Genomic DNA, 16,868 nt, shown 5'->3' on the forward strand with positions numbered 1-16,868 from the left:
TCCAACTAGTTTCCTATTTGACTGTTTGCAGGGCTACCAGGGCAGATTGGGCCCCCAGGCCCAATTGGACCAGTTGGACTTCCAGGACCACCGGGACCAAAAGGAGACAGGGGACAAACTGGCGAGAGAGGGCCAGCAGGGCCACCAGGTGAGTCTCTGAGAGGAACTCATGCTAGGAAGCTCATCTTACTCTGGATAAACTCCTGTGCACATAAAGGGCCTGATCACATGATGTGCTGAGCATCTTTAGGTCCCATTGTATCAACTCCCACTGATCAGTGAGTGCTGAGGGCACTCAGCCCCTCCCAGGACTGGACCCAAAGTTTTAAATTAACGTAGACACCCCCTTAGCCCCTCCATGTAGCTGAAGAGTGATTATTCTGGGATGTCAGCAGCATCCAATAGGAGATGTAAAACCAGTCACTGTCCAGCTAGTAAGCAGAGAAGAGCTTTTTTCCTGCTTAGCCCACTCATCACTTCGTCCTGCTATAGGGGAGCATGCCTAGTTTGTGGGGAGGAATTTTGCTTCTCTCATCAGGTACATCAAGCAATCAGATGGTTAACAGTGAAACAATAATGTTACTTTAAAATAAAGTGTCATAGATAGGGCCCTCCCCTCTGAGTACAACCTGCTTCTGAGCTAGGAGACTTAACTCATCCCCAGAATGTTACTAAATCTTGTGATGGAGAGAATGCTACGCCAAGCTGCCAGACAAGCGGCGTGTGTGTTTCATATGTACTGACTAGCAGTGCTTCATAAATCTTCAAGCCAGGGAAACATTTGAAACCCGGAGTGTGCCTTAAATGTGAGAGTGGCCCCAGAGACGTCTTGGTATTTGCTGCGGTCCTGAAAATGGCTGAGGTCTGGTCCAGGATGTCTGACTCTGGTTCCACAGAAACGAGAGAGCCCTCCAACCCCAAAGAGAGCAGCATTAATCTGCCCATTGCATGGTTGGGTTCTCCACCTGCTTGAGAGGGTTGCTCAGAATAATACTTTGTATTTCTTTGCTGCCTTCCATCTGAGGAACTCAAAGCCATTTGAACATTAGGGTAACTTCTCCCCCACACCCTCGCAGAACTGAAGCATGAGACCTATGTAGAACTCCAGCCCGTGTGCGGACCCTCTGCACGGGGTGAGTTTCATCCTTAAGTTTTTAAAACTCACAATGCTCTTGAGCCAGACAGTCCTTATGATCTTTGTTTTGCAGATGGGGAAACTGAAACAAAATAGGCTCAGCCCCAAATTATACATATTTAGGACAGCTAAATAAGAGTGAGCTGACTTTCAGAGGTGATGAATGCCCACACCACACCTCTAACAAAAGTTAAAAATCCTCTGCATTTTGCTAATGGGGACAGGGTGGGACTGTATTGCTGTCATTGTCAGGTGCCTGATGAAATGTCAAGCCAAGTGAAAGGGCTTTTATTTCACTTTAACAGATGTGGTTCTGAGACAAAACTACTGCTTTTCATTCTCTTTCTCTCTCCTTCCCCTCCCCACCCCCTGCCCATTTCCCACTAGTTCAGTTGATAATGAATACTCTCCTGCACGTCGTCCACAGTCTCCTGTGGAGTTTATTGAAAAGAATCACTCATTTAAAACTAATAAATGAATATTTTTCAGTGGAAAATTGTTTTGTTTTGTGTTTTTGCCACAAGTGTCTGCTTTCCAAAGACAATTTGATTTTCACCAAACACCCAAAAATTGGAATATTTTCACTGAAAACCAAAATTTTTTAGTATTCAAGTTTCTGTTAAAAAATGAAAAGTGTCCATATAACATTTTTTTTTGGACCAGCTCTATTAATAACTGCCTGTTTGATTCCTGCCAGGTCAGAGATGGAATGTGTGATGGGCTCAGCAAAAGGCTGGGAGCCAGGCAGTGCTAAACTGTGATGTCAGGTCTGTCCTTGGCTTGCTTTGTGGCTTTGGGAAAATCATTTTAATCCTTCCATACCTCAGTTTCCCCATCTATAAAAGCAGGGAGAGGGAGATAATGATGTGGACTTAGCTGCCTCTCTTGGGTGTCATGGAAGTTTCCTGAAGGCTTATGTGGTGCTCTGAAAATGGAAGCTGCAAAGTATTACTATTAATATTAACCCTTTTTCTGTGTAGCTTCCACTGCTCCATTCCACACTGAATAGCAGGAGCTTCTAGAATCATTTTAAATGGTACACTTCATCCCTCACCAGCAGCAGAAGCCCAGAACATTCCATCCTCCAAGAGCAGAGCTTTTTTCCTTTTACTGGGATTTTTGCCAACGTAAGGGTTGTAATGGGCCACAGACTTTACTGGCATGGCCCGAGCCCTGCAACTGGATCTAAGGGTTGGGAGATGCTCATCTCAGCCCTTCTGACAGCTCCTGTTATTGGGCAACAGCATTTCTAGACCTAGAATAAATTCTTTCCAGCAGCTAGGTGGGCTTTGTACTTACTCTTTGGCCCAGTGCATCTGCTAATGTGTCTCCAACTTGACAGAAATCTCCTCTTCTGTTTCTTTGCAGGGCTTCTGGGACCTCCAGGACCAAGAGGACTTCCAGGAGAAACTGGGATCCCAGGACCTCCAGGACCTCCGGGGCCACCTGCCACCCCAGGCCTTCCGCTCACTGTCCAACAAGGAGTTCTCTACTCGCTGCAGCCCACAGCTGAAAAAGAAAGTAGGTTTCCTTCAGTGTCCACATCTTTCCGGGTGCATCTGTGAGTGACAGGCTGGTAGCCCGTGCAGAGGAAATCAGATGTTTTCTTCCCCTCTCTGCCCAGTGCTACCATGTCCCAGCTTTTGCTGGAGGAGACCAGATGACCTGCATCTCTTATGGATCCTGCTGGGTATTTAGGCAGAGGAACAAGTTTTGGGGGAGGAAAGAAGTCAAATTGTCCCATCTCTGCCTGCTGATGAACCTGAATTCTTCTTTCAGCTTGTTACTTGAGTCTGGATTAAGAAGCATAGCTGGGTAGTTTTATAGGACTGGGGTTATGGGGGAGGGTTTACAGTTGCTACATGTCCTAGTTTTTCTGGGATTGTCCCAATTTTAAAGAGGCAACTACCTCACGCAAGCTTAGTTTGCTGGACGTTCATGGGGTTCCAAATCAAACTGAGGCTGCATCGTGATGATGCAACGCGTGTGGCGTTAGGTGATAACATGATGATGGGGCACTACAATGAGCTGAGTGTGTGACATCACAGAGCAACTGTCACAGTCAGGATGCTTGTGTTTGACCTGCCAAACTACCTCTCAAAAGTGGCAGCCCTAGAATAGTCTAGCTGTAAGGGTGGAAAGTTGCAATGAGAACCTCAGGGGTTTAGTACAAGTTGGAATAACAAAGGAGCATGTTTCTTGAGTGGCTTCCTTGTACCCCTCAGAACCTGACAGTATCATTTGCTTGTTTCTTTCATTGTGTCACCTGTCAGTGCTCCTGCCATGTTTTGTAGACTCTTTCTTTATCCTGCAAATGGCTCCCCCTGCTGACTCTGCTTCACTAGTCTTGCATTGGGATTGCCTTCTACAACAGCGGTAGGGGGGATGCTGTATTGCCTAGTGGCTAGAGCACCGGACTGGGATTCAGGAGACCTGGGTTCTGTTCCCAGCTCAGCCCCGGGCCTATTGGGTGACCCTTGTGCTAGTCACTTCACTTCTCTGTGCCTCAGATTAGCCCCATGAGTACATCTACTTTGTGATCTACTGATAAGAGGGTGGTGGTGGTATTGTGGTGTCAAAACTGATTGTTCGTTCTTTTCTCCAGTCATCCTAATCAGGGAAAGGGAAAATCTTCCTGTTTGAACCATAATTCTCTGAGCCAAATTCTGTTCTGAAATATGCTTTGGGATTTCAGTGGGGCACATGAGATAACTGAAAGCAAGAGTCAGGACATGGGGCTACAGAACTAATGCAACTATGCTTAAAACAAAGGCACACAATAAATACAGATCCAGTTTCCTGCTGCCCCTCCCTCCCCCCATCTGTCAGTCTAGCAGTTGCTTTTACATAGCACCTGTTACCATGGATGCTTTAATATACTCTAGTTCGAACAGGAATTAATTCGGGGAAGTCTTATGGCTTGTATTACACAGGTCAGAGTAGACGATCCCAATGGTCTCTTCCGGCTTTATAAACTGTGAATCTATAAACCCCAGCACCTATGTACTGTACAAAACTAAAAAATCTGACAGCCCAGGCCAAGAAAGCATTTTGCTCCTTCCCTTCCTGTAGGCAGAGGGACATGGATATTGGTGCACTGGCCAGCTTTTTAAAATATTATACTTGTTTGTTTAGTTATATATTTAAGAGCATGGAAAGGCATTCTAGTAAGGTACATTTTACACACCAGGCTGTGCACTGTCAGGCTTGGGCTTGTTCTGGGAGGGAGTTCTTGGGTCCAATAGTGATACTTTGAAACTCAGCAATACCTTCCCTTTGGCTAGTCAAGTATTGGAAAACTCTTGCAATACCCACCCTACCCCTAAACAGTGCCAGCTGTTCTCCTCACCTCCGGCTTCAGAGACAAAATATTGTAGTTACAGCCACAGGATTAGTAAGTGTCTTTGTGTCTGATAATGATCTATGGATTTCCTTCCCCTCCACCTCCCTCCCACTTCACTCACCTTTTCCTGAAGGAGAGTGGATGTATTTTTAATTTGTTAAAGATTTTAGCAGCATCGCTCTGTCTGAAATTATTTAGAGTGTAATGGGCAGGATTAAACTCATTGTGGTTCAGTACCCAGGCTTTTAGCAAAATGTAGCGGGAACTACTGTATTCACTATCACTAGGAGATTTTGCATTAAATTCACGCCGGCTTCTTAGAGGATCCAACCAATTACTGTGTGTTGATGCAATAGTAATGTGTATATCCATACAGCCTTTCACCCCAATGGATCGCAAAGCACTTTGAAAATGACACAGATACAGAACCACTGAAACACTGCCTGTTCTTGGTGGGCAGCAATCAGCCAGCATGAAGGAGTGGTAGGGAAAGAATTGACTTTGACAAACCTATGTACTTGTGAAAAGTGCCATGCTCTCCTGGGTAGCCCAGAAAAGCAGCCAGGACCCTAGTCTCATGAAAGAGACAGACTGCATGGGACCCAAGTTCTCTGCCTTGGAAGAATGATTTTACCCAGTCATTCCTTCCAGGAATGTCTCAAAGCTGAGGCCTAATCCTGTACTCAGTGATGCCAATAAGCGTATTGACACTGACTTCAAATTGGCATAGAAACTGGCCTGGATGCTTGGCCCATTGAGCAATCTCCTCTTGAATTCTAGACTCTACCCTTTTATTTTAAAAAAAGTTATAAAATTCCTGGCATTTCCTACTAATATGAATACTTTGATCAGACAGAACAATGGCAATTTTAAAATCAAGACTGGATGTTTTTCTAAAAAAATCTGTTCTGGTTCAACCATGAATTTTCTCTGGCTTCTGTTATGCAGGAGGTCAGACTAGATGATCACGGTGGCCCCTTCTGGCTTTGAATCTATGAATGTGTCACTTGAGATTGATTCAAGATGATAGTCAGTAGGCCTAAACTAAATGTGTGGGGACCTGAGCAGAAGAGTGCTCATGGGAACCCCAATGTAATCATGGTATGCAAACTTGAACAGAATTGATAGCATTGAATGTTTCACTAAGTGCAGACACAGTACATTTTGAAGACCACTTACTGCTTTATCTTGACTTTTTGTCTTGGTCTCACAATATTAGAATTCGCTCTTTCCATCCCCATAATCCTCAAAAGGAAAATGGTTACTCATGGCCCCTTTATGTAGGGGACTACATTGTATGAGAAATTTTGTGTCTTCAACTTTCAGTCAGATGAAATCATTTGAGACTGGAAATTGGCAAGAATCATGGCATTCGGCTGATTCCTATAGATACACATTCAGTATACGTGTTGGTCTAGTTTCCACAAATGTTCAGTAGCAGTGAAATTCAATCCAGCGTATGGCCTTGCAAGATTTCTACTCACTGTTGAAATTCTGGCTCTACTCATGTTAATAAGTTTAGAATCTCACCTAGGTGCTGAGAGTCATGCTAAGCATTTTAGAGTGTTGGTCTATATCTGATCCAGACCCTATCTGTCTAATATAGATTTTCGTAGAGCCTCCATCAGTGTTGTAGCTAAGTGTTAAACTCTAAACAATTTCTACTTATTTTTAATTCTTGTGACTAATACAAGGCTCAGTAATAGGATAGGTCACTAATATGGCATGATGATCTTACTGTAAGCATCCTATATGATGTGCCCTTTCACTCTTGTTAGCTGATTTGTGCTGCCATGGATTGGTGGAAAGCTAATTCTCAACAGGCAGTAGAAGCTGGCTCTAAAAATCCCAGACAGGACTTTTTTTTTTTAAATGGAGCACATCTGAAAACCATAAGATCCCATCTGCTGACAGCAGAGGGAAGCATACCCCAGCTAATGAGCATGTGTACCCACATTGTGGGAGAAAGCTGTATCCGATTATTAACAACCAGTGTTCGGGTTCTGCCTGATCATGGTTTATGTCAGTGGTTTATTAATCACAACAAGTTCCTGTTGGCAGCATTTATCAGCAGGCAAAAGCCAGAAAGGGGGTAGACAAGCATTTTCTCACAGTTTCATTGCACTGCGGCAGAGAAATTAGTCCCAGTTGTCTCTCCAGATCAGGTAGTGGGCAGAAATTAAGACAGGATTACTTCATTTCCGTCCTGTCTCAACAAATCAAGCCTTTAATGGGGAGAATTTATCCTTAACACGGAATCATTTGAGAGGGGCTGGATTCTAAACAAGACTTGGTATTGCCACTGTCTGTAGGTGAATGGGCAACTTACGTGCTCTGGCACTTAGAGATGGGAGGTGCAGGCTTTGGGTACATTTATCTTAGAGCCCCCATCAAAAGGGCTATAAAATGAAAGGAGTCTTTTCTGGGGAAAGGGAGGGGGAAATAATACCTTGCTGTGATCAGAGGGTGTTACACTGTCTTTTATCTGTTGCTTTAAGATAGAAACCCATCATGGTACAGAGCAAGGAAGGAACATGCCAGAGGTCAACCAGCAGTTCAGTGGCAGGGTAGGGAACAGAACGCAGATCTCCTGGCTCCCCATCCAGTGCTTGATCCACTAACCTTTCTGAAAAGAGGGAAGGGAGCAGGAGGAATAAAAGCAAGAGATGGGAAGGGGAAAGCGAGGAGAGAGATTGAGGCTGGCATTTAGAAAACTGTTCCAGTGGCTCTGAAAATTGTGCACATCCAGATACCTGGGATGCCTGTGGCTGCTACACAGGTGAACTAGCTTCACTGCCTCTCAGGATAGATTTCAGCCTCTTTTTTAAGTTTCCCCCTTTCTACATGCTCAAATCCCTAGCCCTGCCCATATCAAACAGAGTGGCTTGTTAGAGCCCTTTTGGGCCATCTGGGAGTTTGGAAAGGTCTGGAGCAACTTCTATGTCAGGGTGGTTTAAATGGGAAAGATACTTCCCTGCCTCTAAGGGCAGAATTTGGCCTGTTACATAGACAAGCCGGGGTAGCAGGACTTGCTGCAGGCAGCTCAGTGAGAGCCACATTGAGGGGGAGGGGATCCTCCATCTCTTTGCTGTTGAATGACCCTGAAGCTACTCTGTGGTTGCTATTGTAGCTCTGAGCTGCATAAGTCCCAGGGTCTCCTTTGACCCCAGTGTATATGGAGAGGGAAAGACCGGAGGATTTAGGTAGGCACTGGATCTCGTAGATTGACCTGTTGCTTTGTGGGGATATAGAGAGACTGCAGGGGGGATGTGGCCTCCCCAACTCCCACCCCCCTGTATGGTGGATGTGCACTAGGTGTGTTGTAATTGGAGCCCTATATGACAAGGGAGAAGAGGGGCAGGATTCTCCCCATAGAAGGAATTTAGGAAACATTGTGCTGGTCCTCTAGAGCCAGCCAGTACTTTGGTGTTTTCCATGGCTGCACTACAAGGGAAGGAGCGACAGAGTCTCACCCCAGCATGCTGCACAGCCCAAATGCTGAGCTATTGAGCTTGAGGGCTCCCAAGCAGAGTCTCCCCCCCCACCGCTCCCCCTCCCTGTCCACGGTGTGTCACAATTAGAGAAGCACCTTTCAGAAATAGCTTTGAGTCGAATTGATCTAATGTCAAGATGGGTGGATTTGTGAGGAGTAACTCTGTTTGTTTGTCATCATCCTAATATCCTCTTTGCCTGGAATTTTCTGCAACACACATTCACTCCCCTCAGCAATAATTAAATCCCACTAGTTTGCAATCCCACTACCCCATCCCAGCTCCCCTAAGGATGTCTAATTTTGTTGACTGCTTGTTCTTAAGAAAAAAGAAAAAATCCCCTGAAATTGTTAATGCAGTCTCTGCTGTTCGATGCTCACTCATGAACCCTGATGGATTTTGACATGGTCAAATAAAACTCAGATTAATTGGATTACACACTTCACTTGGGTACCTTTTCCCTTTGAACATGAAAGCATTCTCAGACGTTTTGTTTCTGGGCCGCAAAGAAGGAAAGATGGCTATGGTCAAAAACGTCGGTGAAAGAAATACCTGTTTGAGTTCATCCCTGGTGTGTTTCTCTGCCCCAGGAGAGACCTAGGTTCAGTGTTCGAGGCATGCTGGTTCCGTTCCTGGACCCTGTCCCTGAGGGCATCTGGAATTATGGCTGTTTTCCAGCGTTCTATAGCATATGTCACACTGGATCAGATCACTGATCTATCATCACTGTTGTACCTCTATCTGTGACCAACATCCATTGCTTCACCAAAGGTGAAAATCCTCCAAAATGTCTATGCTGGACTCATCTCCTTTTCTTGGGCCAAATTCTGCTCTCATTTATGCCAGTGCAGAGTACGCAACATCACCAGTGATCTTTGATGTAAATATAGAGCAACTCCTCTATGTACCACTGTAGAATTTGCCCCTCTGTGCCTGGACAGAATCCCATCTAATGGTGGCTCAGTGAGCTAAAAATCTGGAGGGAATGGACATGTGGAGATTTGAGATCACAGGCATAGATCATGGGGGGCAGTAGCTGGGGAAAATCTGGCTTTTCAGAAGGCCTTCTGTCATGGGTAACTGTGCTATGCAGTATCCATTGACCAGACCCTGGTAGAGCCCCATGTTGGGGAGTCTGCAGAAAAGATGCAGTTATTTTTTTAGTAATAGATTTATATTTTATATATCAATTGTTTCTTCAAGCAATAGTTAGCACTGTCATTCAATTTCCCCTGAAGGAAACTGATGAAGTAGCATGGCTTGTATTTTTGTAGTGTTTAATTGAATGGTTTTGTTACATTTTTTCTTTTCAAGTTTTGAAGATGCCTGAGAGTCTCTTCTCACCTTGTCCTTCACTACCGCTGCTTATGAATTCAAAGGAGGGTCAGGAGACAAGAGAAATGTTGATTACAGTTAAGGCCAACAGCAACAAAGCCAGCAGAAGAATAAATTCTTGAGGCTATGGAATTGGTTAGGATCAAGTGGCTAGAGCAGTGGACTGTGAATCTTCACTTAAGTCAGGATACCTGGATTCTATTCCTATCTATCTATGTGGCATTGGGCAAGTTACTTAACTTCTGTGTCTTAGTCCCTCCATCTGTAAAATTACATATTGTCTACAGCGCTCTTGTATCTTCAAATGACAGGTGCTACCCTAATAGACTGCAGAATATTTGTATAATAGCATATGGGTCCATAGCTAGTGTGTTGGGCTGATATGCTGGACCCAGACACTTAACTTGGTGGCTGCATATTGGCTACCACATGGGTTTGGTGGCAGTGCTTTGGGCTGCTATAATGGTGCAGATGATCAGCAGCATGGGCACCAGTGCATTGGGCAGCCCCAGGGAGCCCCAGTGTTCATACATGACTTCTTTGATCATTGGAAACCAGATGTCTTAGAAGTGACATCTCTAGGCTTTAAAAAAAACAAAACAAAACAAAAAACCCTATTGCTATACCATGCAGTAGCAGCCTTTTATTACTTGGCTCCCTGAAGGGGGTGCTATCCATTCTGCTTTGGTGACTGGCAGCAGGATTCAGTAATTAAGCAAGAACACTGATTTGGAAGGAGGGAAAACCTCTTTGGGGCAATTGGAAGAAACAGGGTGGAGGGATGAACAAGAGGCATGTCTGGGGCTGAGAGACTAAATGCAAACGCACTTGATCCAGAGTCAGTCTGTGCACATGATGGCCTAATATATAAAGCCTGAAGAATGAGATGATTGCATTGGAGTCTCTGGTAGAAAATCACAGCTTTTTATTTTTCAATGAGCTTCTGGATGAGTTCCCCTCAGAACGGTCAGGGAAATTGTTCTAATGGTCAGAATTCCACTTAATTAAACACACACGCTCTCCTTGGCCAACAGCTAGCTCAAGCTTTCAAACAGCCCAGTGTGAAATCCTGACTGACTGGAGGCTGCAGTTGATAAATTTTCTCAATCATTAATTCCTCTGCTCTTTACCCCAGATGGAGAATCCCAGCTGGCTTCCACCATCATCGACACGATCCTGGCTGGCTTGCCAGGCCCACGTGGCGCACCAGGGCCTGTTGGGCCACCAGGTAACAGACTCAATCGAACTGGACAGCTTTAATGAGGGGAAACCCAACCAAAGATTCTTCTGTGTGTGTGTGTGTGTGTGTGTGTGTGTGTGTGTAAGATCTAGTGGCATCGTTTATGCTGATGGGATGCCTGCCAGGAAAAGCAAGTGGGCCTGGATGCAAGAGTTTGGTCTCACAGGCCTTGGATAAGTAGAGGCAAAGCTTTGTTAAAGGGATATGCAGTCTTCAGAGCAAGGGAGAAGCCAATCTGTAACTGTTTGCCGAAGCAGAGTTGCGAAGAGGCATTTTATATAGTCATGTCAACCCCTCCACTTTAGCTGTGGCTAAATACAACCCCCTTTCTGCAGTCATGTATCCTCAGAATACTGTGGGTCCGGTGCCATGTGAGGCCCAGCTATCTCTTCACTCCGTATTGCACTCATTCTCTTTCAGAAACCCCAGGTGCAGTACCTCACTTGGGTACAGTCACTTTGTGGATCCTGATCTAAGATTTCTCTTAGGACCAAGGAAAAATAGTCATTTAAAAGGAGACTGAAATTTTGCTGCATTTCTTACTACTTACTTTATTTAAATGTTGTATATAGCTCTAAAGTAATTCCAGTATGGAAGGATGTTTTACATCAGAATGTGCAACTATCTTCTGTTTGATACCAGTGGTTAAGCCATGTCCTGATGATCAAGTGAGATTTTTGTAAAGAGAGTGAGAGACACGCTAATCAGGAGTAATGAAAGGAAATGAGTGTGATTGAAATTGAGGTTCCTTCTTTCTAAATGTCTCTAAAACTGTCTCAGATTATGATTTTATCGCCAGGACCCCCAGGCACTTCAGGACCCAAAGGACCCCCAGGACCTATTGGAGTTCCTGGATCACAAGTAAGTAATTTTATCCCATTCCTTGGCAGGGGCAGAAGTGGGGATGGGGGAAGGAGAGAAGTAGAGCATGTTGTTAAATGCAAAGCAACTTATTTCTGTAGAAAGGAGATGAAATGTTTAATTAGTAGAAATGAGTGGAAATTGGAATTTGCATCCAACAAGAAATTTCAATACTTTGTTTTTATCTCAAATCAGGACAAAAAGTTGAAATAGTGAAATTTTTCTCAGAACAAAATGTTCTGAAATTTTTTTTGTTTTGGAAATGGCAAAATGCTTCATTTTGGTGTTCTTAATCTAAACAAAAACATTTTGATATTCCCAGGCAAAACATTTATTGAACTGACCCAAAACATTTCATGTTAACCAAACCTTGAGTCAGATCAATATTAAACTGCATCTCCCTATGGGGTTGCATTGCCTCTTGGGAGTTTGTTTGGGTGCCTGATGCCCCCTCTCTCCTAGGCTCGCTGGGCCAGGCTGGCTGGTTGGACTAAATCTCTCCCATGATACATCATGTGGTTCAGTCAGAGGGGAGACAGTGTTATATGATGGGATATGTAGTCTGGCTAGGGATGCTAGCCCATATGAGAAAATGGGCCCAGGAGATATCTGAACTATTGCTCCCATGAGGCAATGCAGCATCATAGGGCAATGCAGTTCAACAAACCAAAATATTTTTATGTGGATTGATCCAAGCTGTGACAAAATATTTCATTGCATTTTTCAGAATGGAAGAATCAAAAAAGCTTTGGGAAAAATCAGACTTCCCCCGAACTGCATTTTCAGTCCAAAAAAACATTTGGATGGAAACATTCCTGACCAGCTCAATTAATTATATGTGGATAAAAAAAGATTCTTGTAATTGGGCAGATCATACATTTTTAACAAGGTCCCTCATAAAAGGTTATTCTGGAAAACTACAGAAAGAGGGGCTAAATCTGTTCACAGATTGAAAATTGGGTAAAGAAAAAAAAGTGATTGAATAATTGACTAGTCAAAGTGGTAATTAGTTAATAGTGGGGAAGCCCAGGAGACCTATTTTTGGAACAGAGTTACCGAATGTGTAGTCCAGCTGCCAATCCAAACTCTTTCAAGGACACAAAACATGGATAAAATGATGATAGAGAATTAGGAAAATTGGGGGATATATATGGTTAAGTGATTTATGTTAAGGGACATAACCTCAATTCGGATAATGAGGATGCTGGGATTGCAGGGAATTGGAGAAATTGGATTTTACTGTGTATTTATTAATCACTTGGAAGAAGAAATGGACAGGAAGTTGGTGAACTTTGCCAGTGATGCAGAATTGTTTCAATTATCAAATGGTATGGAGAACTGTGGGAAATTTCAGATGAATATAAACATACTGGGAGATTTGGCCACAAAATGACGGATGCAGTTTCACATGATTAAATGTAAAGTAATGCACAGGGGCAAAACAAACAGAAGCTTCTCTTAAACTCTGGCCTGTGAACTTGCAGGATGTATGCAGGGGGCAGAAAGCCTTAGTCATGGTAGGTAGCTTGTAAAGATGGACTGAAACTTCAGCTGGTGGAAACTTGTCTAATTCTATTGTTTTCAAGGGAGCTATGCCGATTTTCCTCTGCTGAAGGACTGCCCCATCTTTACTAACTACAGAAGTGCAGCCTATACTATTTTTTTTTAAAGTGCTAATGTAATGTTACAAATTTCACTGCTCAGAGTCAAACATGCAAAAAGTTAAGGATGCCCATCTGCTTTTATGAATTATGAGTCTTCTAATTACATGATCTCATGATTTCTTGCTTCCTCCTCTCCTCATGTGGAGCTTCTGAGCTGTACACAAGAGAGTCTGCCAACTCCTGTGGAGCAATTTATCTGCACATGAGTGAGACTCCTTCCTACAGCAGAGCTTAGATCCACAGAAGCATCACGGTTTCAGTACAGAGCTCCAGCAACAGAGAAGGAGCATTACAGTCTATGTTGAGAAGATAGAGTACGCTGCCAGCCAGGCTACATTAAAAAAATGAACACATTAGCACAAAACTTTAACAAACATTGTCTGAGGAACCCTGCCTCTTGCCTATCTTTCCATATGCCTCAGGTGCTGCACTCCTTCCCCCCTCCTTTAAGCTGCTACCTCTTCTCTCACATCTTTCTCCCACAAGGTCTCCAAACTTTGTAAGGAAATGGGAGAACTGGATTATGGATAGGTATCTTAGATATATATTGTTTCATATAGCTCAAAAGACGAGACTATCTAGTTTGCTATTAAGTACCAAATGAGTATTTCACCCTGTTTAATTATGAACGTCCTTACCCAGATGACTAATGAGGGCCTAATCATGCACTATGGTTAAAATTTTAATAAGTGATGGGAGTGTGCCTCATTTTTGGGGTGCAATTTGAGACTCCCTAAGAAGGCTTGATTTTCAGAAAGTGCTGAAAATTTCAGCCGCTGATAACTGGGTCCCTCCCTTTGAGGCCTCTCAATTTGTGCCTCCAAAATCAAGCATCACTTCTGACAATCATGGGGTATCTGTTTAGCTAGGATAGCTTCAAACTACCATCTTTCTTTAGATTCTGGAGGCTACTGTAAAAACATTTGCTGAAGCTTTGCAGCACCCCATAAAAGTTTGGCAAAGGCCATCCCTAAGGTATGAAAGCGTCCCAGCAGGATGGTCAGAGTGAGCATACAGACCTAACATTAATTGGATTGTACATTTGAAACCATTTTGATGAGATTCACTCACCCAAATAAACAGTTTTCCAATTAAGCCCAATGTGTGCTATAATTTTGCTCCCTGGGTTGAATAAATCTACAAAACAGTCACCAATGGAGAAGAATGGCTTTGTCTCAAGACTTCTGGTAATTAAACTCCTTTGTAGATATTGATCTTAACCCTTTAAAAGTCAAACAAAGCCATGATAGTGTTGCAAACAAGACAGGAAGAGAAGAATGTTTGTTGATACTCTGAGTTCTAGCCTCCAACTCTCCGTAACTATTTGTGAGGTGTTGGTCCCCACCCTAATGACTGCTGCAAACAATGGGTATGTCTACACTACCTGCCGGATTAGTGGGTAGTGATCGATCTATCGCGGATGGATGTATCGCGTCTCAGCTAGACGCGATACATCAATCCCCAAACGCGCTCTCTGTCGACTTTGGAACTCCACCAGGGTGAGAGGCGGAAGGAGAGTTGACGGGGGGTGGGAGAGTGGGAGGGCAGCGTTCGTCGATCCCATGCCCTGAGGACATGAAGTCAATCTAAGTTGATCTAAGATGCGTCGACTTCAGCTACATGATACATCCGACGAAGTGGGTACTCACCCATGAAAGCTCATTCTCCAAAATGTCTGTTAGTCTATAAGGTGCCACAGGACTCTTTGCTGCTTTTACAGATCCAGACTAACACGGCTACCCCCCTGATACTTGACTTCAGCTACGTTATTCTCATAGCTGAAGTTGCGTATCTTGGATTGATTTCCCCTTCCCTCCCCCCCCAGTGTAGACCAGGCCAAGGTCTAAAGACATCTTGGTCTCTCATTCCTTTGCATAGTTAACTGTGCAGGATAACATAAGAACCCAGCCCTGTGAAAGTATCTCACTCCTTATGTGCCAGGACTACTTCTAGGATCTTTAAGTCCCCATTCCCATTCAGTCCTTGGCCTTCTGCAGAGGCTGACAACAAGGGAGCCAGTAATAGCTGCAATATGCACCACTATCCATCATGAACTGGACTGAGTCCACGGTCTATTTCGAAGAGCCTATGCCGAACAGCTATGAGCACCAAGTTTACTATCAGTCTGGGCCAGACGTGAACCAGTAACCTAGAGGTTAATCCTATTTTTCAATATCCCATTACCAGTGCCCTCGAGACAACTGCCCCCCACCCAGTCTTTGCAGCCTTGAATCCTCATCATCAGCTTTTAGCAACAAATACCAGTTGTTATAGTTCAATCTGTTTACCAACGAAAAACGTAGGCACTTCTAAAAGAGCCTAGCATGACGGGTCCTCGCCCATGACGAGGGCTCATAGATGCTATGGTAATACAACTAATAAAGAAGAAGAATATATGTGCATATGCACTGGGATCCAGCTGAGAGGTCTGTAAGTGCACAAAATTGCTGAAGGCCCTTTATGATGCATCTTTTCCTTGATTCCCTGCAAGACTGCATTGACTTCATAAATCAGGCCCTGCAGGCCTTGTTGTTCAGATGCACCATTTCCTTAAAAGGGCCACGTGACAGGCTACTCCCCGTGTTCAACTATCCTGGATATGCAAAATGTAATTTTAGAGATCCCCAGACCATTGGAAGCTGGGTTTGTTGTATCTGTGTGGTCCATGATGGCTGACTGTCCCTGCCTTGAACCTTGTGAAGTCATTTACACCTGTGCAAAGAGTGTACAAAATGCTATCATCTGATGCTTTGCCACAAACTTCCAGTGTGACCTTGGGCAAGTCACTTATCTTCTGTGCCTCAGTTTCCCATCTGTACAATGGGGATAATAGCACTGCCCTGCCTCACAGGGTTGTTATGAGGATAAGTGCGTTAAAGATGCTATGATGATCGGGGCCACAGAAGTACCTTATGAGATAGAAAGACAAAGCCACATTTTACACTCACATCACCTGGGGTAAGTCACTACGCAGGCTCTCAGGCTGCAGAGAATCTATCCCAGCATCTTTAACAATAACAGCAAGACGTTAAATGGAAACTAATGTCCTCTTATCCTGCGTCTGTCCTCTAGGGTGTACCAGGCTCTCCAGGACAGCCTGGACCTAAAGGTTCCAAAGGAGATCGAGGAGAAAGAGTGAGTTTAAAACTTTATTACATGTAAAGATTCACAACCAATTCTGGGCCAGCTCCTCAGGTGGTGGAAATCAACATAGGTCCACTGAAGTCAGTGGACCATCTCTGACTAGGTGCACATAAGTTCGGAATATTATGCAAGAATCAGTAAGGGAGACCATTGCACAGGCGGAGGGGACACGTTGTTTTCACAGGGTATAAGTTACCTCTGAAAGTTTCAGAGTAGTGAACATTTGATCCCTAATGTCTATTGAGAACAGATTTTACTATAAACACTTTACTACCTGGCATTTTAGATGGTTTAGCTCAGTTATGTTGTGACTGGAAAAGAAGGGCAAAGCACGTCAGAGAGAATAAGAACTATTCTGAAACGGAGCCATTTTTCAGGGTCAAATAATGTTCTGAAAATGTCTGCTTTTACTTCACATTTTGCCATGTAATCGCTATCATTGCTTATTTTGTCAAGGACATAGAAGTGTTTAATGCCCAAAATACAGCAAGAGGAGTTTGCTGAGTGTTTCCAAGCTGGCCAAATTAGGAAGTACCAAAAGAAACGAAAAAAAACCAAACCCCACATGCAAGAGCCTCTTCTCACCAGGTTACCAGCCCAGTGTCCAGGCAGTAAAGAGGTTCAGAGCAGTATTTAAACTTTTGGATACTTCTGC

The 16,868-nt window shown here is 43.9% G+C and overlaps 1 protein-coding gene across 3 annotated transcripts in view; it reads left to right on the forward strand.

The window, feature by feature from the left end:
• The window catches only part of COL26A1 (collagen type XXVI alpha 1 chain), a 216,864-nt gene that overhangs the window by 183,699 nt on the left and 16,297 nt on the right, over positions 1-16,868 (forward strand). For all 3 annotated transcript variants that reach the window (XM_030536947.1, XM_030536949.1, XM_030536948.1), the window contains exons 6-10: positions 32-148; positions 2,504-2,656; positions 10,440-10,532; positions 11,344-11,405; positions 16,142-16,204. In XM_030536947.1, coding sequence (XP_030392807.1) covers positions 32-148; positions 2,504-2,656; positions 10,440-10,532; positions 11,344-11,405; positions 16,142-16,204 — 488 coding nt within the window. The remainder of the gene's footprint in view (positions 1-31; positions 149-2,503; positions 2,657-10,439; positions 10,533-11,343; positions 11,406-16,141; positions 16,205-16,868) is intronic.

Source organism: Gopherus evgoodei, chromosome 17 (assembly GCF_007399415.2).
Source record: "Gopherus evgoodei ecotype Sinaloan lineage chromosome 17, rGopEvg1_v1.p, whole genome shotgun sequence".
Classification (NCBI taxonomy): domain Eukaryota; kingdom Metazoa; phylum Chordata; order Testudines; family Testudinidae; genus Gopherus; species Gopherus evgoodei.